This window comes from Thamnophis elegans, chromosome 1 (assembly GCF_009769535.1).
Source record: "Thamnophis elegans isolate rThaEle1 chromosome 1, rThaEle1.pri, whole genome shotgun sequence".
Classification (NCBI taxonomy): domain Eukaryota; kingdom Metazoa; phylum Chordata; class Lepidosauria; order Squamata; family Colubridae; genus Thamnophis; species Thamnophis elegans.
In genome coordinates this window covers 155,058,789-155,085,287 of record NC_045541.1, presented here as the reverse complement: position 1 = coordinate 155,085,287, position 26,499 = coordinate 155,058,789, and the positions used below count along the sequence as shown (strand labels likewise).

General features: G+C 40.3%; 1 protein-coding gene across 2 annotated transcripts in view; it reads right to left on the bottom strand.

The window, feature by feature from the left end:
- RTN1 (reticulon 1) overlaps positions 1-26,499 on the bottom strand; it is a 111,476-nt gene that overhangs the window by 11,612 nt on the left and 73,365 nt on the right. The window contains exon 1 of one of the 2 annotated variants that reach the window (XM_032236490.1): positions 10,796-11,088. The exons of the other annotated variant lie outside the window; for it this stretch is intronic. Within the exon in view, the coding sequence (XP_032092381.1) occupies positions 10,796-10,856 (61 nt within the window). The 5' untranslated portion in view covers positions 10,857-11,088. Of the gene's footprint in view, positions 1-10,795; positions 11,089-26,499 lie in introns of those variants that run through there. 2 annotated transcript variants of the gene reach the window in all.

Sequence of the window (26,499 nt, the reverse complement as noted above, 5' to 3'; positions counted from 1 at the left end):
TCACTTGTAAAATTGTTTCCATAGTGGTGCAAAATGTCAGAAACGGGGGCACCAAGGGCATCATTAGGGCAAGGTACTCCAAACTGCTGAAGCTACCACAGAAAAGCCCTGCTTTCTGATCTACATCCCTCTCAACCCCCCCCCCCCCGAGATGATTAGAACTTGAGTAAGTCCACTCTAGAAGGTCTGAGAGAATGAGCAGAATCGTTTTGGAGAAATATTCTGACCTAAGCAAGGAAATGATCTGGAATATTAAGACACTAAATGAGTCATCAGAACTACCTTGGAAATTACCAGAACTGCAAACAATTCTGAGAAAGGAGGGGACAAGGCATTTGAATGTCCCAAATGTGCTTTTTCAAGAGGCAATGGGACTTTCTTGAGGTTTTTTTTTAAAGATGTTTCTTCAGCTTCTTGGATGAGAAGTGAAATGTCTACAAATAAAAAAAAAAGAAAGTCCAGTTGCCTCTTGAAAAAGCACCTTTGGGACAACCATGACCTGGATAACTGAGAATCTTCATAAACGAGGCATCTTAAAGATTATTTCCTGCTGTGATCCCAGACTCCTCTTGTCTGTCTGTCTAGAATCTAGGTTGAGTAGGGACCAAGAAGATTGCCTAGTCTGGCCTGCACTCTGGACCCCCTTGCCAGTGTCATTTTTCTGGGTTCCGATAGGTATCTACCACTACAGGTAGTCCTCAACTTACAACAGTCCATTTAGTGACCATTTCAAATTACAACGGCACTGAAAAAAATGACCATTTTTCACAAGCACAACCATTGCCACATCCTCATGGTCATGTGATCAAAATGCTTGGCAACTGACGCATGTTTATGACAGTTCCAGTGTCCCAGGGTCATGTGATCACCTTTTGCGACCTTCTGACAAGCAAAGTCAATGGGGAAGCCAGATTCACTTCACAGTTGTGTTACTAACTTAACAATCGCAGTGATTCACTTAACAACTGTGGCAAGAAAGGTCGTAAAATGGGGCAAAACAAATGTTTCACTTAACATGGATGTTATTTGAGAATGCGAAGAGGCATGATATTAGCGATGAGGCAGTTGACAACATATACAGTATTTAGACTTTGAAAAGGCTTTTGACAAAATATTCCACTAAAAATTTTGAGTAAGATTAGAAGTTATATTTTAATAAGGTAGGAATGTAATGGTCTATGGGAATGTCCTCGGGAGATAGAAGGAAGAGCTGCAACTTGGTTGACAACCATCATGCAAAAGGTATCTCAGTCCTCAGAAGGAAAAGTAGGGTGGAAAGCATCTCAGAATGGTCCTTCCTATTTTTGGAGAAAGTGAAAGTAAAGAAGCAGAGAAGTCCTTTTAGACTTGTAAAATTCTATTACCGTATATACTCAAGTATAAGCCGAGTTTTTCAGCCCACTTTTTGGGCTGAAAAAAGCCGCCTCGGCTTATACTCGAGTCAGTGAAAATTTGCCCGAAATGGAGGAGAAAAAGGGGTGGGGCCATGCCGCTGGGTGACGCTCGTGAATGGCCCAGCGCCCCTGTGAGTTTCCCCTCCCTCTGTGTCAGCGCCGCCGCCCACCCGAAGCCTCCTGATTCCCACCGCCGGAGTTACTCACTCATGTGAAGCTGCCCGCCCTTCCCTTTTTCTTTAAACGAGCTTCAGTTTCTGAGGGGGGAAAAAAGCTTTATGTGCCAGGATTATTGAGTTCCTCGTCAATTGAGATCCGCCCACGATCAAGGGCAACTGAGGCACCTGCAAAGGCGTCACATCACCACCACCCATGTTCACGAGGCGCCAGGCATCGCAGGGCACAGAGGAACCCAGCAGACAGATGGGAGACCGGGGGGGGGGCGGGGGGGAGGAAGAGATCCCGTCTAGGGTAAAAAGAGGGAAAAGTGGAGAGCCTACCCTGGACGGGATCTCTTCTTTCCCAGTGCTTTCCCCGGGCTCGGCCATCTCTGTTTCCTCCCCGCCAAGCCTACCTGCCGGCGGACCCTTGCTACGAACCTCCCTTATCTACCGCAAGGAGAACCAATACACGTGGCTGCCTCTTTTCCCTTCCGCAGCCACTTCCAGCCTGCCTTCTCACATACTGGCCAAGCGCTTCCCGCCCGTCCTTCGCTTTGGGGATGCTTCGCTTGCTCTCTTCGGCGCGCTTTGCATTTAGCCCTCACTTCTCATCTCTGCCTCCCCGGCTCAGCTGCGCCCTCGCTTCCCCCACCCGCCAACGATCATCCCAGAGGCTCCAAGCAGAGACTGAAGGAAGACCGCATTTCAGTTAGCGCACCTCGGAGTCACCGAAAACTCGATGCCGGCTTCCCCGTGTTTTGTTTGTAGTGAAGAATAAACTGACAGTTGGTCAGAGGGAAGGTGGTGGTGGGGGTGGAGGCTGAGTGTCCAAGGAAGCCAACCCAGATGGGCATCGCAGGGCGCAGAGGAACCCAGCAGACAGACGGGAGACCGGGGGGTGGGGGAGGAAGAGATCCCGTCCAAGGTAGGCTCTCCGCTTTTCCCTCTTTTTACCCTGGATGGGATCTCTTCCTTCCCCCCTCCCCCGGTCTTCCGTCTGTCTGCTGGGTTCCTCTGCGCCCCCCAACTGGCAACGGTCAATTTCAGACCCTCTAACTGGTAAATAGACCTGAGGCCATAAGTGGAATTCCTCCAGCAGGGAGGATTTGAACTTTGGGGTCCAGCGGAGGAGAAAGTAGGCAGAAAGTGAGCAGAATTCCAGAGGGCTGATCCAGACACGGCTGCGGCGCGGAGGGTGGTTCTTGCGCTCCGAGCTAGCCTGCCCGCTTCCTCTTGCCCATCCGCCGCCGAGAACTCAGAGGCGGGCAGCTGCTGAGAAGTCTTGGGCTTGGAGGCGGAGCGCGCTTCCCTCCGGTCTTTTCTTTCTTGGCTCTCGGGCTTCGGCAGTCTCCGGCGCTAGAAGCTGGGTGGAGCCCTAGCGTGCAGAACTTCAGGGGGAAATGCGCGGTGGCGGCCAGCTGAAGAGCGAGGCGCGCTTCAGGGCGCTGCAGGCCTGGGGAGCGGGAGGAGCACTGGTGGTTTGTTTTTGGGGTGGGGGGTGCGACGGGGAAGGGGGTGACTGTGCGGAGAGGCTCAGAGGCGGATACGCCTGGCAGTCGGTGGGGACGTTGCCGAGAGGGGTTGCGCTGGGAAAGGGTGGCGTGCGGCAGACCGTGCAAGCTCTCTCCCTCCGTTTTGGTGGAAGGACAGCGGTGGCGGGGAGGCGTTTTGTTCCGAGAACAGGCTGCTCGGCGAGAGGAAAGGGGGCTCCCTGAGAAGCGAGAGCAGCGAAGAGGTGGTGCAGTCACAGAATTCCCCGACACTCGCTTTTTTTTAACCCAGCCTACCTCGTAGGGTTGTTGTTACGGGGCTAGACTAGGAAAGGCAGCCTTTCTCCCATTTTCGAGAAAAAGTAAGGATGTCCATCTGGTAGAACAACCACCTGTGCAATTTGGTGGCGATCCGCGAACGTTCAAGCCATGTAATGCGTGGGAAGGCATAGAATAAAGTTAGCATACTTGAAGTGAAATAGGCTTTGGTTATGTTTAGGTTGCATTAGCTAAAATGTGCCAATACCATCCTTGTTGGTAAGAATTGTTGTCATGTTAGAAGAATGACTAAGCCTGACAGCCTAATCTACTCTGTATTAAATAAATAAAATGGGTTCGTGATGCATGGGAAGAGATTCTGGAGGACATGGTGCAACGCGCCTTCAAGAAATGTGGCATTAGTAATGCTATGGATGGCAGTGAAGACAGTGCTTTGTATGAGTTTTGAAGGATTTTAACTCTTGTGTTTTAGCTTGGTTGCTGAATGAGCTAAGGTTTTTGTACTTTTAAAGTTATTGTTGATACCATATTGTTTTTATTGACCCTCTTTTCCACTTACAGAGTTAGTTTACTGTTTTTCTTTGAAATAAATATTCAAAAACATTATTGGTATCTATTTTTATTTTTGAAATTTACCGGTAGCTGCTGCATTTCCCACCCTAGGCTTATACTCGAGTCAATAACTTTTCCAGTTTTTTGTGGTAAAATTAGGTGCCTCGGCTTATATTCGGATCGACCTATACTCGAGTATATACGGTACTGTAACTTCAGAATAAATATAGTGTTAATAGTCATGGTTTGTGCTTCTTGTCTTGGCTACTCCAAAGAGCTGATATGGAGACAGATTGCAGTGGGCAAGGACAGAAATGGACCAAGGAGAACAATATATCTTAAGTCCAAATCAAATAGCAAATATATGCAATGTAGTTCTGAGACACCTCCTTAATTCACAAGGGTATAAAAAGGGGATGAAGTACATCGCAATCAGACTTGCAAAATTTTCAATAAAAGTAGTTTTAGCCTTCCTATGGAGGTGATTCTTGGTCTGGTCTATTTGGTGGGACTGACACAGATAGTAGGAATCAGGAGTAAATGGGCATTAAGATGTTACTTCAGGAAATAGGAGGACTCTCTATAATATATTCTAACTATTCCTAACTAAGTAATATGTTATTAAACTACAGGTGAAACTCGAAAAATTACTAATATATGAAATAGACTCATTACATACAAAGCAAGATAGTTCAAGCTGTGATTTGTCATAATTGTGATGGTTATGGCTTACAGCTCATGAAAACCCCAAATCCACAATCTCAGAAAATTAGAATATTGTGAAAAGGTGCAATATTCTAGGCTCAAAGTGTCCCACTCTAATTAGCTAATTAAGCCATAACACCTGCAAAGGGTTCCTGAGCCTTTAAACTGTCTCTCAGTCTGGTTCAGTAGGAATCACAATCATGGGAAAGACTGCTGACCTAACAGTTGTGCAGAAAACCATCATTTGCACCCTCCATAAGGAGGGAAAGCCTCAAAAGGTAATTGCAAAAAAAGTTAAGATGTTCCCAAGTGCTGTATCAAAGCACATTCATAAAAGGTTATGTGGAAGGGAAAAGTCCTGGGCCCTAAAATGTGTCAAAATGTCAAAGGCGGTACATGCATGTTCTAGGTTCTCCAAATGATTCAAGGAGTGCATAGAATTACCATCTAACTCTTCTATGTCAAACCTTCCCCAATGTCCAACAAGTGGCACTAATTTATTTGTTTTGTTTATAGCCTTTTTCACCCCTTCTGAGAGTTCATTGTGCATGCAGTGTCCCCATCCTTCTCCTATAACAATTCTATGACATAATCTTGGCTGTGCCAGAAGGAAGAGTTTCAAATTATCCAGGGAGTTCTACAGTCAAGCGAGGATTTGAATCAGGTCTTTCCTGATCCAAATACCATGCACTACACTACAGATAATATTTTGAAAACATCATTGCAAGTGAGCTTGGCATCTGGCTCTCATTAAAGGGAACCACGAGAGTTGTTATTTACCACTTTAGCTTATATACCTTTACCAGAAATTTGACACACAGCAAGAAAAGCTTATTCCAGATCTACACCAGAAGATTAATATTGATTATCTACTGCATATGGAAATGTTGCTGGAGCAGAAACGAGGGGCTAGTTGAATAGCTCTCAGAGGTCTTTTCCCCTTCTCTCTAAGAGTAAGCGACATTCAGCATACAGCAGAATTGGGGAGAAAAGGCCTGCCAAACCAGTAAGTCTCATTTCTGATGTGTGAATTCATGAATCTGAAGAAATGAAGAGGACTACATGAGGCTTCTGTACAACACAGACAAAGTTCATCTCCCTTATGACCCTGTGTACCATGGAGACAAGGCTGAACTTATGAAGCTGCGTAGACAGAAAACACCAACAAGCAAACTGCTCTGAAAATTACTAGAGAGAGAGACAGACAGATAAACAGACAGATAGATGGACAGATGGTGGATTTTTACTTATACTTAGCACAAAATATAACTATGACTGAGCTAGAGAGCAGTAATTAATAACTGGTATTAATTAATTTGTAATGTTGGCTGGTCAGTAAGGTACAAATAGCTGTTTCTTATTTGGGGAGGAAGAAGGGTATCATCAAGTTGAGTTTGACTGGTGGTGACTCTATGGGCAGTCACTTGCCATCAGAACCCATTGTGAAATATGTTATTGTACATCCTGGTAGGCAAAAGGGTTTCCAGAAAAGCAACATAGTGTAGCCATGTAAGATTGGAACCCACAAATGACCAGCAAACTATTACTGTCTTGCTGAGGCAACCATTGAGAAGTTATGCATTTTTCTAAGAAAAGAATGTAAGAACTGAATTAAAATATCCTTTCCTAATCATGCCTCACTGAGCAATGTATTTGCTAACAGTTTGAAAGGATGATGCATTGATTCTATCTGTGGTTATTTTAAAACCAGTCTAGTAACAATGTTTGAACATCACATGAAATCATTACAAAGTCTCTGTGCATCAGAAAATCTTAGGTCATCTAGTAAGTGTTGTTTATGTATTTGGAGAAGATGCTAAAATAATTAGGCGGTTACTATTATGCTACCTCTGTATTCTGATTTTCCTCCAAGATGTAAAATTCTTTTTTAAAGTAATCTATCCTTATCTATTGCTACTAAAGCTCCACTATGTGTCTGTCTGTAACCTGAAAACCCTTCCTTCACTTTCAATTAATTGTAACAGTATTTATTCAACCTTGCCTATTTCTAATTTTTTTAACTTTTATATATTGTTTTTATATTTCATTGTACACTACCCTGACTCCCCTTCTGAGAGAAATGTGTGGTTCAAAATGTGAAAAATAAACAAATAAATAAATTTTCAGTTAGCCCGAATAATGTATTATAATGCAACAGTTTTTGAATCAAATGACCTCCAATCTGCTATGTTAAAGAATATGTACAAAATCTGGGACCTCTTATTACCACTAAATTGAAATTTCTAGGATCTTCAAACCAGTTGTATTTGCAAAGTTGTTGCTACTGTAGCATCCAGATGGGCAGGCACAGTGACATGACTGTAATTTCTAATGTTCCTTGGCAGCTTCCCATGTGAAAAGTCAATGGGGAAGCCAGCAGGAAATTGGAAGTCATTCCCACTGCTTTCTTCTTCATCTCTGGTCATTTTCTTTATCTCTTTAGGTAAATAGATATTGACAAAGAATCACCCAATGAGTCATAGATTCTGTATCCATAGGCTTCTGGATTGTAATTGTAGGCTCTATGGATTGTAATTTTGATACAACCAACCCTATTTGCCATAAAGCCTTAAATTTATGTTTTTTGTTTGATTTACTGTTTATGATACTGTTTATGAACTGCCTGGAATATTGAAGGCACTCAAACTGTCTTCAGATCAATCGGAATTATATTAAGTTAAAAAAGCAAAAAGGATTTTCTCAGAATTTAAACTGTAGATATTTGTTGTTTCTATTCATTGCTTGTTATTCATTACTAATGTTTAGAATGTTAATGTTTTAATGTTAATGTTTTAACTATTTTATTGTAATATGTGATGTTCTGGAAATCCTATATTTGGAAAAGTTTATGAAATCTTCTATTAACAATGCATGAATAAATTAATTTCTACAGGATTCAGCAAAGATAGGATTGCAATCATGCAGACTTTGGGCAAAATCCTATCTTTTACCTTCCTGGCTCCAAGATGTTTAATCAAAGCTACTATACAATCATGATCAGAAAGAGACTGATAACCCATTTCCTAACAAATATTCTTAAAAGTTAGTCAGCAAACGTTAATCAGTTTGTTAGAAATGTTAATTGGGAAAAGTGCTCCCAGAGTTATGATTTTTGGTTTTCAGAGGCTAACAGTTCTCCTCCTATAATGACTGCAAAATTACATTATATGGAGAATTTGCATAACATGCTGCTGAAATGGAAACCAGTACTATATAAATTTGATATAAAAATAAAACACAGAATATACACTGAAAGTTAGAAATTTGGAAATATCAATAAATGAGCTTTAATCATTTAAATTTGAATGGATTAGTCAATGGAAGATTAATTATAGAAAAACAATTTTAATAGCTGTGATTGTAGACCAAGAATTAAGGTTTTTATCTACTGACATTATTTTGGCTTCATTATATTAATGATAACTGGCTGAGGAGGAGGAAACTTTTGTTTAAAAAAATAGATGACTGTTTTTATTTAATTTTAAATTCTCAATTCCTTGGAACACTTTGAAATTATTTGGAAAATTGCAAATGAAGTTTTTAAATCTGCTAACTACAAGATTGGTTGTTTCAATAACCAATCCATCCATTAACAATTACTTAATCTAGCCTTGCCAAACTTGGTACTGTTTGGATATCTTCTGATTATAATCATTGTCCCAAGCTATTCAATATAACAAAGGTAGAAGGAAAAGCGGAACAGATGTGTGTTATAACATTTACTGGTGCCATAAATAGCCTGAAGATACTTCATTTCATTTGTGCATGTAGCGATAGAGTATGTCCTTATTGGTTGCAGATAAATATCTCTTCTCCATTTTGTTTCTATAGATCCTTAAAATTCTAAAACTTGCTTATAGTTTAAAGCAATATAGATGTCTGACAAAAAATGATGTTTGGAAAGATGTTTTTATTTGAATCCAGTTCTTGAATATCCTAAATCAAATCTTTTCAGTGATGCAATAACACATTCAGGTTTTTGATGGCCTCAAACTGTCTATCAAACTTCAATGTAACCTGAATTTCTACCAGGATGCTATTATATCTATTTCAATCCTTTCAGGTGTAATTCTGAAATTTCAACAGATGAACAGTTTGGATGAAAATGTATCCTGAAATGTTGGTTTGCTTCATGTGTTTGTCTTTTGTTATATTCTTTGCTCCATCCATTTGTCTAAGCATATCTCTAGACACAATTCCAATTTCTCTTAATCCTGTATTTTAATCTATTATTGTATGTGATTTTCCACCAATATTTTATATTTATATTTTAAAAGACTGTAAAAATGTCTATACAATAAATCTAAACAAATATAGATTTTTTTGTTCACTCTGAGTTTTAAAACATTCTGCTTTGTTAAATTTAGTATTTATCACTAGGGATGTTAGGAAATTATAGCTCTATTTGAAAACCCAAACAGCTGTTTTTGTTATATTTGTTTGTTTGGTATTAAAAGTTTATTCCAACTTCATCAATTTCAGTCAGAGAATAGTCTGATAGCAAATAGCAATCCAGTCTATTTTGAGCAGTATTAGCTATTGCAAATAAATGGCTTATACTCACAATAGCAAATTGTGCAAAATCTGATTTAAAAGATCTAGCGCTACATAAATTCCTGTAGAAACTCAACAGGGGTTACTTCTGAATAGATAAACATAGTATTATACTATATGTCAAGGTTACTGTAATTCAACAGTTTATTTAATAACTATGTGCTTCCCTATGGGCAATCTAAGGAAAATGTTAGTGAAGAGTATCTTATATGTAAAGGGAAAGTATCAGTATGTAACATCACGTGCATTCATATTTTTTCAAATATACCCCCATATTATAAAAACAAATATTAAATATACGTTCCTTTATAAACAGATGGCATTAATATATATTCAGTAATGAAGCATTTTCTGGGCATGCTTTTGTTGGCTTGAGGCACGTTTGTTAATAAATGTACTTTTTAAAAACCATAGGTGCAACATCCAAACTGAATTCTTTATATATCTATACTAAGAACAACCCAATTTAACCATACATTGGAGAATAAAAGTCTAGTCAATAATGTGATATCTTTCCCCTGCTATCTCTGCAGTTGTGACATTTTAGTCAATATATACACAAAGGCCCTTATTTATCCCATGTAACACAAATATAAATTTTATTCTGGTAATAGGGAGGCATTACAAACAGTAGCTATTAGAACTATATGTTAAAATGACAAGGGGGGCCTTTCCAAATAATACAATGTCATAAAATGAAGTAAGATCTAAAAACATTAGCAGACTGCATATAGGATTACTGAGAAGATCACACAGCATTTATTTTTCTATTACCAAAACAAAGGGAGGTTGTTGGTAGCAATGAAGTCTGCATAAAAATGGCTGAAAAGCTGTATTAGGCAAAAAGAAGGTAGCCAGCCACACCCAATGCGAAGTGTTCAAAATAAAATCTTGTATGACAAAAAGGGAAAGATATTATTGTTTGCTTCTGGTTTTTCACCCTGTAAATTATCACAATATATTTTGATATGTTGTCCTCCCCCCCCTCGCATCTACAATAGCCTAAATGACTGGCAATATTGAAGGCAAAAGTACAGAATAAAAAAAGAAGGTAAGACAGCTAGATCTTTGAGCTTCAGCATCAAGTGGCGTTCTCACACTGTTACAATGGTCTTTGGAGAACGACAAGCAGGGATTTCAGAATGGGTGTGTCTCACTGCCCCCCAACGCAACACACAGAAGCTCACTCCAAAACTACAGTACAAGTGACACCAGAAACAAAACCCCAACCTCCATGGCTGCCTCCCAGCCACTCAGATGGGTGATCCCCTAAATTGCCGATGGGGGTACTTAAGAGATCAGCAATAGGCTGGCTGGCTGACTCAGAGATAGAAGCAATGTAGCGTTTGTAAAAAAAAAAAAAAAAAGATGTATGGGAGAAAGAAAGCAAAAGGATGCAAAGAACATTATTGGGTTGAGTTTTCTCCCCCCACACCCTTTTTTTTTTTGCTTTAAATAGGTAAAAAAACCAGCCTGAATAAAAATGTGCAGAAAAGGAACAGACTCCAGAAATGTTATAAAAATGATGATGATGATGATGATGATGATGATGATGATGATGATGATGATGATACCACCAAAACTAACCCTTCTGAGGTGTTTCTGCCATCCCCTTTGCAAATATTTCTATGCATGCAGAATTAGAGCAGAAAAAAACTACCCTGGCCTCTCCAGTTGCTCCAGAGACAATCCATCTTCGTAGAATCAGCGCTGGCTTGCATCTTGCAAGCGGAAAAGAAAGAACGGCCGGCTCTGTGTCTTCTGCTTGGGCACTGTCCTTTTCCCCCACTTCACTCCAGCATTCCAAAACATAGAAAGGGTGACTGACCGGGTCTCTCAAGCTGCTGCTTTTCACCCCCTTATACTGGCTATGGAGAGATGCTGTTAAGCAGAGCAGGCGAGGGTGGGGGAGGGCATATTGTAAGCGCTGCGGTCTCCACTGCAGCAAATCAGCAAAAGGATGCTGCGATTGCTCTGGGGACCCGTCTCTTTTGTCAAAAAGGGGGGGGGGAGAGATGCAGCAGCTGCTTTGCAAACCAATAACCACGACAACATCAACAACAACAATAATAATTACAGTGCTGATTGAAGTTTGTTCAGCTGTCGTAAGATTGAACTAATGCAGACAGTAGAAGAACAAAAAACAAACAGGGTGTGGAATGGGGGGAGGGTAAGCAGGGAGAAGTGCAGTGGGGAGATGGGTGTGGCTTCCTCCGTGTTTATTCAACAGGGACTGTTTTTCTCCCAGATATTTTTTGATAAATTTAGGAGAGAGTTGCGTTAATCAAGGGATACAACCAAATCAGGGTTTGGGAAGCCCCTTTTCTGACCAACATTTTTTATCAAGGCATGAAATTGTTTGTTTTTGTTAATTGGTTAGCTGGAAAAGATGCCATTCTATCAGACTCTTTTTTTGGTGGGGGGAGAGATACATTTTTAAAGATGGAGTGTTTCTGCAGTATTTGTCAAGGCTGCCGATTCCACTATTGCTCTCCTGCTTATCTGTCTCTGCTTTTCCTTTCTATCATATTTGCAGCATACAAGACTGAATGGCAGAGTAGCAAATACAGAGCAAATTCAACATCAGATCTGGAACCATACTAATCACTGTGACTTTGTTTTTATCATTAAATTATACACCTGTTGCCATTTCCTCTTCTTTCAGCATAATCCATGAAAATAGGTAAAACCAGCACACCAAAGATACTGACATCATGCAACATATTTTCACCTTACCACTTTACCATTTCTTAAGTAAATAAAGCAAGAGTGTATCTGATCTAGATTCTTAAAGTACCATCACAACACATCATATCTAGGATTCACTACTTGGTTTGGAGCTAAAATGGTCAATTGTCCATCATTAAAAAGAGGACCAAATATGACAACTTTACCTCTGCTTATTTGTGAGCACAACAGAAATTAGTCTGGCTTGCTTAAAATACCAAGAATTATGTATCAATGCAAATCTAAACCTCTTCACCACAACTTAAATTTAAAACCATAGTAACAAAGCACCTATACCTGATAGTTCCAGCATGCAATCATACTTTTAGTATTAATTGGCTTGCACTGTGTAAGTACATCTAATGAGCCACTCCTAACTTAATTAGCCAAGCTTAGGTTGACATATGAACATGGGGGTCTGAATTTGACCCTCCCAGAAGTAGTCATTAAAAAGCCAAAAATAAATCATAGTTCTGTTCTCCCATTTCTGCCTGGAAGAAAAAGCCAGGGTCTACAACTGTAGCCCACTAAGCATAACTGGCCAAGCCATGACCAGCTTATTATTTGTACCCACTTGTGAGAACATGTAATATTAAGTAATTTTTTGTTTAATACGAGTACAATTAAAGACTGTTGAATAAGTGACATGTAGGCTTTCTCGATGCTTTTCTGCATTGCCCCTTTAAGAAACTTGACTTTTGTGCTTAAACCATCTGGAAATGAAATCAGCTTAAGAAATCCCTTTTGGGATTTCTGTCTCTTCCTCTGCTTTAGACATTGTGATAATCTGATGTTTGTGTGGCACAGGTTTCCGAGGGCCTTGTTGATGGATTATCTACATTCTTACCTCCCCCAGTCCAATCAGTCAATCAATCAATCAATCAATCAATCACAGTTTTGTAATTTTCCCAGTCATTTAGGTAAAATTCTTGTCAGTTGTACATGATTTTAGAACAAAAAAGAAATGGCATGGTTTCACTGGGCTTTTATTTTTACAGTCTAGTTTTTCACTCTTCTACTGCTAAACTTGCAAACCAAATGATTATGGAAGATAGCGACCAACAACCAGACAGGAGGTGTGTCCTGCCATAATGCAGGGTAGTCGATTGGAGCATAGGCCTTAGTCAATAGTGAAAAGAACCACAACAAACAAACTGGACAGCACTACTTGAGTTGGCACAAGTCAGAAAATACTAGTATGGATGTGTGGCTCAACAAAAATGGGTGTAGGTTGCTTCCTATTGGGCTGAGGGTAGGATTCAATCAATCCTAGAAACAGGTTCAAAGCTGGATATTGCAGTGAAACAATTTAATATAGTGTTTCTCTACTTCAGCAAATTAAAGATGCGTGGACCTGGACTCCCAAAATCCCCTAGCCAGCTTTTGTGTCTTACCACAATGCATCTCAAACTTGGTATGGCTGGTTGGGGAATTCTGGGAGTTCAAGTCATAGAAGTTGCTGAGATAAAAAAAAAAAACATTGCAAATTACATAGTTCCAATGTTCCAAGGCTTGTGTGAGTTGAGGCATCCTTCAAATAACCAGTCCTGGATATCTTTAAAGAATATTTTTGTTGTAGACTTCCCTTTTCTGCTAGAGACTGTATTCTCCTCCTTCCAGTTTGTAATACTAAAACATACTAAAAAGCCTTCCTAGCAGAGCTATCTTATTTCTGGAGTTGCCTTACAACAAAGTCTGTCTGTCCAAACCTTACAAATATTTCTTTTGCAGGAGCTTTTTGTGTCTCTACCACAGTGCTTCTCAAACCTGGCATGGCTGGATAGGAAATTCTGGGAGTTGAAGTCCCTACATCTTAAAATTGCCAAGTTTGAGAAACATTGCTCTATCATGATTGGATTGAGATTTCTGCTGTCTTTATTGCTATTCTGCTTTTGAATGCTTTCCATCCTTAACTTATGGGGAGGGCATTAATTCAGGGGTGGGTTCCAGCAGGCACTACTTCCGATTCTCTCATGTGCACTTCACTCATGTGCACTTTGCGCACAGTGCGCACATGCGCAGTGCAATCAAAATTGTTTTGCGCATGCACAGAACCGAAAAACAAGATGGTGGTGCCTACACTGCCACCTGGAAAACTGCTTTAGGGGCACAGCAGGCCTGGGTTGCTTCCGGTTCCAGCAACCTAGGCCACCAAATCACTACCGGTTTGGTCGAACCAGTCTGAACCAGTAGGAACTCACCACTGCCTTAATTTTACTACCAAATATGCATTTTAAAAAATTCTGAGCTACTTCTCATTTATTTTCAGGCTATTGGGAAGGGGGGGAAAGGAACTGAGTGAATGTAGCTATGATGAATGGTAGCACAAAGTACTTCCCACAAGGCATGCATATCTTCCAGGTTAGGATAATTTATTAGAAGGGCCATATTGAAATCTTTCACCTGAACCAGAGAAAGGTTTTAAAAAACACAATTATGATTACCACAATATGTATCTTTATACACTTTATATTTGAATGAGGGAAATATGAAAAACACACAAAAAGCCAGTGATACTTGATTAATATTAAATGAACAAATCCTGGGGACCCCCAGGCTTTGAACAGCTCCATTTATAAAAGCAAGACCAAAACAACAATTCCTATCAAATATTATTTTGGCATGGAAAAAAAAATCTGGAAGATTAAGAAATTTCAAAATTTCATGCTGTAGTTGTGTCCTGTATAGTTTGAATCTATTTCTGGCTTGACATGTAAAGAAACATGGGGGGAAATGCATGTATGCATTATACATGCATCACATCAGTTTGGTTACTTCAGATACCATATTGACATATATTAAACCTATTCTATTTTGTAATGTTCATTGCCAAGGTATATACCTTAGTATTGTATACAACACACACCCCTATATATAAACACACTTTACAGACTCTCTATGTGAATGTATCTTCCCATAGTAATAAGTCTTAGGCTTACTGGCTCAATATCAGAATTCCTTTCAGGTAGTCTGAAATTTATCTAATTCAGCTAGAATTAATAAATAAGATACTTCCCACAGTTATTTCATGGAATCTAGCACAGATGTGGGTTTCTACTGGTTTGCACCAGTTCAGGCGAACCAGTAGCGGTAATTTGGCCTGGGTCACAGAACCGGTACCCCAGTGTCTTCTGCCATTGTTGCAGTGGTGGGTTTCAAAATTTTTTAGAACCTCTTCTGTAGGTGTGGCCTGCTTTGTGGGAGTGTCTTGCCAGCCATGTGACCGGGTGGGAGTGGCTTGGCAGTGATGTGACTGGGTGGGCATGGCCATCTTGTAAAATGTAGTGAAACTCACTTAACAATGCTGTTGCTTAGCAACCAAAATGTTGGCTCAGAAACTCTGGCATTTGAACCACGCAAGTCTTAAAGCTGTCAAGTTATAAGACCCTTGCACCCCTAACCCTTTAGGGAAAAAAACCTCCAGGGGTGTTCAAACCTGACAGCTTTAAGACTTGTGGACTTCAACTCCCAGAATTCCTCCTCCAGTCATGTTGGCTCAGGAACTCTTGGCATTGAAGCACGCAAGTCTTAAAGCTGTCAAGTTACAAGACCCTTGCACCCCTACCCCTTAAGAAAAAAACCTAGGGGTGTTCAAACTTGACAGCTTTAAGACTTGTGGACTTCAACTCCCAGAATTCCTCCCCTTGCTCTTCATCTTGATGATGTGCAGACAGGCGGGGGATGGAGCTGGAACTGGTTCTAAACGGCACTGTAAATTTGTAGAACCTCTTCTATAGAAGAGGTTAGAACTGGCAGGAACCCACCCCTGCATTGTTGGCATGTTTCTGCGCATGCACAGAACAAGTTATAGTCAACTGCACATGCACAACAACACGCACAAAGCGAACCAGTACTAACTGGTACAGGAACCCACCCCTGATTTAGCAGTATTGTAACTCTAGGCAGCCACTTTTAAGATAACAACGAAACAAACTTGCCAATACAAAGAATTGATTCATACATGCACAAGATCCTAACCTCATATAGATTTTGTACTTATGCAATTAATTCAAAAGTTGGGAATGTGCATTGCTGGAGTATCATTTCTGTATTCCTGCCTACTAGCCATCCTGACTGAGACTGGCTGAGAAGTAATCCATTGATCTCTGAATACCACCTTCTCCTCTTTCAAGCATACAGTAAAACTGACAAACATTATAGAATACTATATGACACTCTTGATCTGGGCCTGTTCTCTCCCCCTCTCCCTACTCTCTTCTGTGACTCAGTAGATGGGAAGGGAGGTTAGATGAAGGATTGAGAAAGGAAAGGGGAAAGAGACTGTAATGACCACATTCTTAGATGTGGAAATGGAGCATCACTATGTACCTCAGAATTGGCTCATTATTTGTCTTGTCCAGGAGGGGGCTACTAACCGGTGAAGATTTACATATTGTTTCTATGAAAAGGGAGGGGGCAATTTAATAACTGTTCTTAGAGCAAATTGGGGTTGACTGCTGAATTCCCAGATTCTTTTATCCATCATTATCAACATCAACATCCCTTGCCTGTAATAGTTGAAAATGAATTTTGCCACAGTAAGAAGAGAAGGGTGGATAAAGCAACTGGTGGGAGTTAGACAGCTGGCAAGGTTTTGTTTTTTTTAGTGTTGCAATTATTCTAGAGATAGCAGTGGAGATTTAAATGGTGTCCTGGGAAACCAGATGGGCTGGATCTGAAAGTTGTTAGTGTGGGATGCAGTGAGATCAGAGAGATTTATGTCTTGATATAGCAGGGCTTGCTTATTTACTTACCTCTGGTTTGCTGAACAGATCTCTCTAGCTAGCACAACAGATTTTGACATACTGTACTATTGTATATATGCAATTAGCAGTATTATTTTAGCATAACCTACTAAGAATTTTCCCAATGTTGTAAGACCAGAATGCTAAAATTCCTTATATTCAGTTGACCTGGTTATCTTGTTCTTACTTCTTATTTGGTTTTGGGTGGTGTTTTTTTTTGGAGGTGTCATACATTGTATTGTGAACTACACAGAATCATTTGCAGCATCAAAAAATCAAATCAATTAAATTTACATTTCTACAGTGTGTTTATACAATTGGTCTAAGATTGTGGTCGTTAACAAATCATAATAATTTAATACATGTAATATGTTAAGCCAAACAGGTCACATTATAGTTTGCAGGGCTATTTTACACAAACTGCTAAGACATAATTTGGCTGCTAGGGTTGGCTTTAAAATTATCATTTGTTAATGGTGTTTTAGCATATTCTGAGAAGAATTCTGATGATTCTGTGGCTTGTTATTTAACACCCACATTCAAAAAGTGAGAATACAAAAGAGCCACCCTGGTAAGTCCCATTGGTTTTTCATGCATAGTATTCCACTACTCAACTATACCTGGGGAACAAGTTGTCTCAGCTTTTCTTTGGTTATTTTAGTGGACATCATTTAGCTTGCATCTAATTCGTAGGGACAAACTCGATCACGTCACGTGATGTATTGTGATGTATCGTGACAGTTTTTACCTTTGCGGAGCTGGGGTGGATGTGGCCTGCATGCGATGGTATGCAGGTCACCAGTTTGACAGGCCTGATTCTAACTCCTCAGAAGGAAATGTCTTTGGTGCTGACTAAGGGAGAGATATTGGACATTCAAATCCATGCTGGGTAGGATAGACAAAGCATCTTTGGGCTGGACTGAACACCTGGTCTTCCAAAGTGTATACTGGCAAATACATGATACAGGTAACTTTAACTCTTGTAATTTCTGAGACATAAATCTAAGCCTCAATGAATAACTGAAATGAGTGAAGTGCTTTTCAAAACTTGTCCTCCTCCCCCACATACACAATTTGTCACATGGAGCCACCTCATTAAGAGAAAACAAAGGTTTAAGCAGCTGCAATAGGCCCAGGAAGGGCACATAATAAGTGCAATGCTAAGTAATGACTTGAACTAGGGCTGTCTCAAATTCCATTTGCTAGTTTATATTGTATTAAGCCAGAAGGGCATACAGAGGGATCTCAGCCACTGAATCAGCATCTCAGTAAGAGATGTTGACCATGACATTGTTAAAAATGCAGGCTCTGAAAGATCTAAACAACGAACTTACGACAATTTTGCTTACATGAATTTAATGATAAATTATCTAGAAAAGTAAAAGTACTTCAACACATAACATAAATACTTAATATTTTTATTTTATGCCCTACAAGGAGCCATGTGATCAGAAATTTTATATAAACTCATATGGTTCTGAAAAGCTGCTCTATTGGGAAAAGTAGCCCTAATGAATAAAAGAAGACAAGCATGACTCATTAAAAGGTATTCAATATTCACATGATTTTTCTCTGATTACTGAGAGACAATATACAAATAAGAAAAATGCTCTTGGGATTAATGCAGTGACCATTTTGATATGTAGAACAATTATTTTTTTTAAAAAAATAGCATGGGCAATTATATAGTTATTCTAATGTTCCACTGTTTGCAAATGAAATTTTAAAAAGTTGATTTTTTTAAAAAAATGTTGACTAAAGGAAACAAGGTGCATATTGAATTTATGATTATACTCAAAAATGATACGGGCTGGACTAAGGATTAATTTATCTATTCATTCTGTATGGTGCAGAAGTAAAAATGCTAGGTGGGGAAACATTGAAATATATATCTTTGCCAGCATAAAACTCATGACTCACATTATTATTTATCTGCAGTGATACAGCAACAATGTCTATATTAGCCACCCAATGTGTAGATGAGAATGCTGCTTTCCAAGTTCAAAGGAAATGCTAGAATAAGGTGGGTGTGTTCAGCAACTTAGAGAAGTTACTCTATCATCATGCAGTAGTCTTGGATGCAGTGATTGCAATTGGCCATTTGGAATAAGATTATTCAAAATGTACTATGATTTGTTCTGCATGGAAAACAGTCATTGTAGACAATGACTCTTATGGACAGCTTGACTTTGCATTATCATGTTCTTATTGTGGAATTCCAAAAAGATTGTAGCTTAATGTGACACTTTTTTAAAAAAAATCATCACTGAGATATACAGGTTGTCTGGAATTCTTTTTTTATGAATATCTCCCTCTTTGTTTTACAAATAGCCTCTTCTTAGGATTTTGACAAGTTCTACTGCTGGCAATATAACAGATGCAATGATACAGAAAGCTCTTAGAATGTCTGAGACCCAGCCTAGTTCTTGCTTTGCTAAGGAAATAATTATTCATTGTACTGTAGTAACATTCCCCAATTAGTGCATCTCCTCAAATTTTCAGGCATTGGTCATGTTCTCTGGGAATTGCAAGGCTGTACCATAGAAAAATTTCTGAAAATAATGAACCCATCAGTGCAACTAGTAAGAGTTACATCAAAAGCCTTTCATCTACAAGTTATATGAAAACCAACCACGAGCTCAGAAGTGCTGCACACAAAATCAAGCCAAAAATATAATTTAAAACTTGTTAGGCCACCCAGAGCTGCTCATTGCACATTTCAATCATACAAATGGAAACTGAACAAGGAGATGTGATTACTGTATTGTGCCCATACTTCCAAAAGTGATTTTAGAAAAGCTGGATAATTAATAAAGGCATCTTGTTAGCATGGACTCAAGCGGTGACATTCAAGTGATTTCAGTTCAGGCAATCAAAATTTTAGATTAGAGGTGGGCTTTCTTCTTTTCTTTTTGCAGTAAAGGGAGTCATTACTTCCCCATACAAATTTTTTAATAAATAAATAAAAGCTACAGAGCATATTAGAGAACAACAGGGTGGAATTTTTGCCCAGTGCCTTTTCTATTTCTTTCAGGGTTTAGGAAAATGTTTAAATGTAAAATAGAAGTTTTATTTCTGATTTCTTTTTTAAAATACAGGCAATGTACCATTGATTTTTAGCATTTTATCACTGAATTTTGGCATGATCTTATCTGACCTTGACAAATATAAATCATCGGGACAGATTACATCCCAGAAGTCTGAAGGAGCTGGCAGATGTTACCTCAGAACCATTGTACCATATCTTTCAAAAATCCCGGAGTACTGGGAAAGTACCTGAGGATTGGAAAAGGTCTGATGTAGGTCCCATCTTTAAGAAAGGGGGAAAAAAACAGACTAGGAAATTACAGACCAATCAGTCTAACATCAATACTTTGGAAGAACTTGGAAAATATAATAAAAAACAGACCTGCAAACATCTAAAAACAAATAAAGTTATAACTAGTAGCCAGCATGGGTTTGTTAAAAACAGATCATGCCAAACCAATGTTATTTCATACTTTGATAAAGTGACTAAATTAGTAGACCAGCAAACTGCTGTGAACATAGTATACTTAGATTTCAGTAAGGCATTTGACAAAGTAGACCACAACCTTCTTCTTGGTAAGCTAAAAAATAGACAACATCACCACCAGATGGATTTGCAGCTGGATGACAAACTGTACAAAATGAGTAATCCTTAATGGTGCTATATCCACATGGAGAGAAATAAGTAGTGGGGTACCAGAGGCTCTGTCTTAGGCTCAGTAGTATTCAATATCTTCATAAATGAATTAGATGATGGAATAGAAGGGGAACTCATCAAATTTGCAGATGACACTAAACTGACAGGAATAGCCAACACCCCAGAAGACAAGCTCATGATAGCAAGCAGAATCTTAAATAGGGCCCTCTGTTCACATCCAGTTCAGGACCTTTCAGTTCCAATTATCATCATTAGCTCAGGACTAGCTTTTATTTATTTTGAGGCCGAAATAAAATTCCACTTCACACATTTGCTATCCTATTTATAGCTGCAAACTATGCTAAGAGTATTTTGGGAGTGTTCTTTTTTAATTCTTTTGGCTTACCAATGGTTGCAGCAATTGCTCTCTCTGTCTCAACTTTATAATTTTGGCCCTCAATGACAATAAATTTTTCTCAAGCTGTAATGCCTATAACGTGGGTATATATCATAGCATTCTTTCTGGCAATAAAATGGGGGGTTGTTTTCTTGGAATGAGAACAAATTGCCTCCACCACCATGACAAATGAGAACAGTTGGCAAGAACCTACCCACTGCAATGCAGTAGGGAGACAATAAGTAAAAAAGAAAAGAAAAGTGAAACCAATTCAACAGTCCTTGTTGTAGGGAAGAAAACTAATGAGAAAAGAAGACCTGTTGTTCTAATATCAAGAGACACATCTTTGCATCTTCTGCTATATAAGAATGACTTTGGGTCTTCCTCGACCTCTGAGTTAAAGTGTGGCTTACTATCCTTGAATTGGAGGGGGAAATGCTAATAAAAACTTGTTCCATCTTTCTTTAAAACAGTTATAACACACAGTATTAATTGATTCCAAAATTTGAATTCTGCTCAATTAATAAGATACGATATGTCTACCGAACTATAAGAAATGACTTAGTGTATTTCCCTTTAGAAGGATGGAAATATGTTCAAGATGCCTATTGTAACAAAAAACAGCTTAATAAAGCTCTGTATTAAGAAATTATCTCAAACGTCTTTAAATATTTTTGAGAACATGGGGATTTGCTAAAAGGCACAGGTTTTAAATGGTGAAGCCTGCTAGAGTTGTAGTTGATTCTTGCTGCTAACATGGCACATGGATGTGATATTTTGGATAAGGGTACATAGCTGATTTACCTCTCTCTTATTCTGGATGTCAGACCTGGAAGCCATCTTTTACCTTTTAGATTTCAGGCCTGCCACATTTTCTACTGTGGGAAAATGGGAGGGGGGATTATACAGAGTATGGGTCATATGCAGCCATAACAACATTCCTTCTCAGAAAGTCAAGGTCGCCTTGTCCCTGAACGTGGATGGATGTGGATCAGAGGAACCTTCCTTTGTGGCAATGATTGATTGGACCATGTGATAGACTTGTGGGTGTTGGGGCAGGGTCTTGAACTTTCAACTGTGTGGGAAAACCTGAAAGCTTTCAGATTCGGGTTTTCCCAGATATGCCAATATGAAATCTCTAATAAAATGGAACTTTGAGGAAACTCAAGCATCAGAGTCTTCTTTTGTTAGGGGTGTTACTTGGAACCCTGACATTAACCCAATCCCTTCTAAAGAACTCTACCAGCTCCCCCGAACCTCAGGGTGCTGTCCAGGGTCCTGAGCCCCAGTGTCGACCCAAGCCCAGGCGACGCCAAGACTCAGGGAAGATGACACAGGATATATTCCAATGTTCTAATAGCGCTGGATTTATTTTAAGCTCAACTTAACATATAATGAGAGGAACGCAGTAGCTCAGTGAGTAAGTTGCTGAGCTTGTCAATCAGAAAGGTCGGCAGTTCGGAGGTTTGAATCCCTAGTGCCATGTAACAGAGAGAGCTCCCATTACTTGTACCAGATAAGCACCACCCCCTAGAGTCGGGAACAACTAGCACATATGTGTGTGGGGAACTTTTATCTTTATATAATGAAATAGCTCCATATAATTTCATATAAATGAAATACCTACAAAATTAAATTTGGAGTACAGTAGTTTGCTTTTTATCTTTTCAGGCAATTTTTTATTTTCTAGTATTTCAAGTTGGCAGAATTTAAGATAAAGGATAGATCACTTTCAGATTTTTCTGAGAATTTGCAGAGTGAACAATAACAGCATGAAAAAGTCCTAATATATCTTTTCAGCATCAATATCAGAGAAATGATGCATTTTAAATGCTGGAAACTAGAATCAACCTGGGACTACCCAACAGAACTTCCGTTTCTTCAATTTTTTGAAATAAATTTGTAAACTTTTTATATATTCAGTAAATACATAGAGGGTTGGAATTTTGAAGATCCAGCACACTACTTCAATTTCTGATATATATATATACTGAGATTGAATTGACACATCACTCTAAACTATTATGAGGTTTGTTTGATTTGCCTTAATATGCAATATGAAACCAATCACTATGAATTATCCTATCAATTATGATTGTATTAATCATTAATTAAATAAACATGATTAAATTATACAAACATTGGCAACTTGCACAAATTAAGATTCAACAAAAAATGAGTCTAAATACCACCAATACGCGGATGATACTCAATTGTATCTGTCCGCCCCGTGCCAACTCAGCGAAGCAGTTGAAGTGATGTGCCAGTGCCTGGAGGCTGTCAGGGTCTGGATGGGAGCGAACAGGCTTGCACTCAATCCCGACAAGACCGAATGGCTATTGATGCTCCCTCCCAAGGATGGTTCAGACATTCCAGCTCTTAGCCTGGGGGGTGAAATTATACACCCCTCAGAGAGGGTTCGCAATTTGGGTGTCCTCCTGGATCCACAGCTGACGTTAGAACATCATCTGTCAGCTGTGACCAGGGAGGCCTTTGCCCAGGTTCGCCTGGTGCACCAGTTGCGACCCTATCTGGACTGGGAGGCCCTTCGGATGGTCACTCACGCCCTCGTCACCTCAAGACTGGATTACTGTAACGTGCTCTACATGGGGCTGCCCTTGAATAAGGTGACCAGACATCCCGATTCTCACAGGACAAGCACGCTTTCGCACAATTTGTCCCTTGTCCCAGGGCGGACAATCTTAAAAAGACCCGATTTTTGTGACCGGACCCGGAAGTAAGCCTGCCCCGCCCCCAGCCCTGTATACCTGTCCCAGCCGGCCGGTATTTTTTCCCTTCTGTCTCCCCGTTGCTCAGAAAAGCAACTCTGGGAAGGTCCTTTGCTAGCAGGCAGGTTCTAGGACACCTGCCGCCACCAAAGGACCTTCCCAGAGTTACTTTTCTGAGCAACGGGGAGACAGAAGGGATGCAATCTCCTTTCATTCTCCCTCTGCCTCATTCACTCGTACGGGCAGCAGAGAATGAAAGAAAATTGCATAGCCGAGGACAAAGGAGCCTGCAGCCTCCTTCATTCAAACGTTCAGGCAGCGGGGATGGGGGGGCTTCTTTCTCTGAAGCCACGTCAGATTCAGCAAACCGGGCAGCGCGTGCCCTTGGGATTGTGCAACAGCCGAAGATCGCCTGGTTAAAAAGGAGGAAGAGGAGGCTCTGCTAGTCTGGAGCCCATCCACAGGGCAGGGATACACACACACACACACACACACACACAGAGGGAGGAGAGACAGAGAGACAGAGAGAGACAGACACACACACAGAATGACAGAGAGAGAGACAGAGGGAGGGAGGGAAGAGTGTGTGAGGAGGGGGGATTTTCTAAACCCCATTCAATCCAGAGGAGGGAAGAGAGAGAGAGAGAAAGAGGGAGTGTGTGAGGAGGGGATTTTCTAAACCCCATTGAATCCAGAGGAGGGTAGAGAGAGAGAGAGAGAGAGAGAAAGAGGGAGTGTGTACACAGGAGTGGGGATTTTCTAAAAATCCCATTGAATCCAGAGGAGGGGAGAGAGAGAGAGAGGGAGAGAAAGAGGGAGTGTGTGCACAGGAGTGGGGATTTTCTAAAAGTCCCATTGAATCCAGAGGCGGGGGGAGAGAGAGAGAGAGAGAGAGAGAAAGAGGGAGTGTGTGCACAGGAGTGGGGTTTTTCTAAAAGTCCCATTGAATCCAGGAGTGTGTGTGTGTGTGTGTTTGTGTGTGTGTGTGTGTGAGAGAGAGAGAGAGAGAGAGAGAGAAAGAGAGAGAGAGACTATCACTAAGTGTTGTAGCTTATGATTCTTGATGAATGTATTCTATTTTTTTTATGTACACCGAAGACAAATTCCTTGTGTGTCCAATCACACTTGGCTAATAAACTATTCTACTCTACTCCACTCTACTCTACTCTACTCTACTCATTTCTATTTCAAGTCTAATAAAGAGTTTAGTTTCTCTCTCTTGAAAATGTAAGCTAGCATAATGCAAGCTAGCTTTAGCTTTCAAACAGTTCATTTAGTGACCAAAGTTACAATGGCATTGAAAAAAATGACTGATGACCATTTTTCACACTTAGCGACCATTTTTCACACTTAGCAACCATTGAAGCATCCTCATGGTCACATGATCAAAATTTTGATGTTTGGCAACAGATTCATATTTATGATGCTTTCAGTGTCCTGGGGTCATGTAATCGCCTTGTGTGACCTTTTGACAAAATATAAAATTTTTAATCAAGCCGCCCCCCCCCAGCCCCCGGTCAATGGTGTCCCTCTTTACCAATCTGAAAATCTGGTCACCTTACCCTTGAAGAGTGTTCGAAGACTGCAGTTGGTCCAGAATGCAGCCGCGCGAGCGATTGTGGGAGTGCCTAGGTACACCCACATTACACCTATCCTCCGCGGGCTGCACTGGCTTCCCATTGGTCTCCGGACATGCTTCAAGGTGCTAGTTGTTACTTTTAAAGCCCTACATGGTTTAGGACCTGGCTACCTGAGAGACCGCCTCCTGCCATTTACCTCCCAGAGACCAATAAGATCACACAGATTAGGCCTCCTCCAGGTTCCATCTGCCGGTCAATGTCGATTGGTGACTCCCCAGGGGAGGGCCTTCTCTGTAGCTGCTCCGGCCCTATGAAACAATCTCCCCGTAGAGATCCGGACCCTTACTACTCTTTCGGCCTTCCGTAAAGCTACTAAGACCTGGCTGTTCCGGCAGGCCTGGGGCTGTTGATTTATCCAGCCCCACCCTAAGTTCTATGCATGTTGTTTAATTTTAATGTTTGTCTCTTTTTAATTTTTATATATCCCCCCCCCCCTTCCTATCTGTGAGCCGCCCAGAGTCTCTAGGGATTGGGCGGCATACAAATGCTAATAAACCTTGAAACCTTGGCCTACATACAGAGATTAGACATTCATGGGTGTATAGGCATAAATTCTGCCTGAATCAGAAAATGTATAAAAGAGCCTTTCAAATGACTTGAAATGAGTAAACATAAAGTACAAAAGGGTTACAGTATTAAACCTATTCATCCAGACATCCTATTCATTATGAAAGTGGGTGACTGAGCTACTCTCACTTCATCTAAAATTATTGGCTACCAGAAGTACCGCATTAGTATTGATTATTTTACAAGCATACTGATGCTGTCTTTATGAATTATTTCTGGTCACTCCTAAAAACAATCCAATTAGGAGCAGTTGTTTGAAAGAATTTGAGAGTGAGGACTACAATAATGCATCTCCAGATTCCTGTGTTGCCTTTGGACTGACCTTACTGCCTTTAGCACCAAAATTGCTGCTTAAAGATAAAAACAATAGAGGCACAGCATCCAAATCATGTCCAGAATTCTAGATTTTTCATTGGTCGGGCTGCAACTGGAGTATAGGTCCTATATTTTCAAGATGCTGTCAACCCAGAAGCCATTTTGGACCGTCTTCAGGGCTGCCACAGCAAGGCTGGTTGGAGTGTGGGAATGGGAAGGGGGAATAGAGATAGCTGGGGACTTGTAGCCAAAATAAAAATCCTTTCTCCTGGGAACCAAGGATGTCCTCACCAGGTGATGGGGAAGCATGAACTGAAACCAACTGGAGTTGGGACTGTGACCTGGTTGGACATGTGGGAAGAACTTTGATTTTTAATTTGGGTGGGGAAAGCCTTGGGACCTTCAGAGTCGAGTTTTTATCAGATGTGACATGCCTAATAAATTTGGACTTTGAGGAGAACCTTGGCCTCAGGGCTTTGATTGCATTGGGTCCGTTACTTGGAACCTGATAGATCCATATTGAAATGCGTTTAGAGAATGGCAGTGAAGGAATTGTAAGACCTGAGAATGTGCTTGAGGG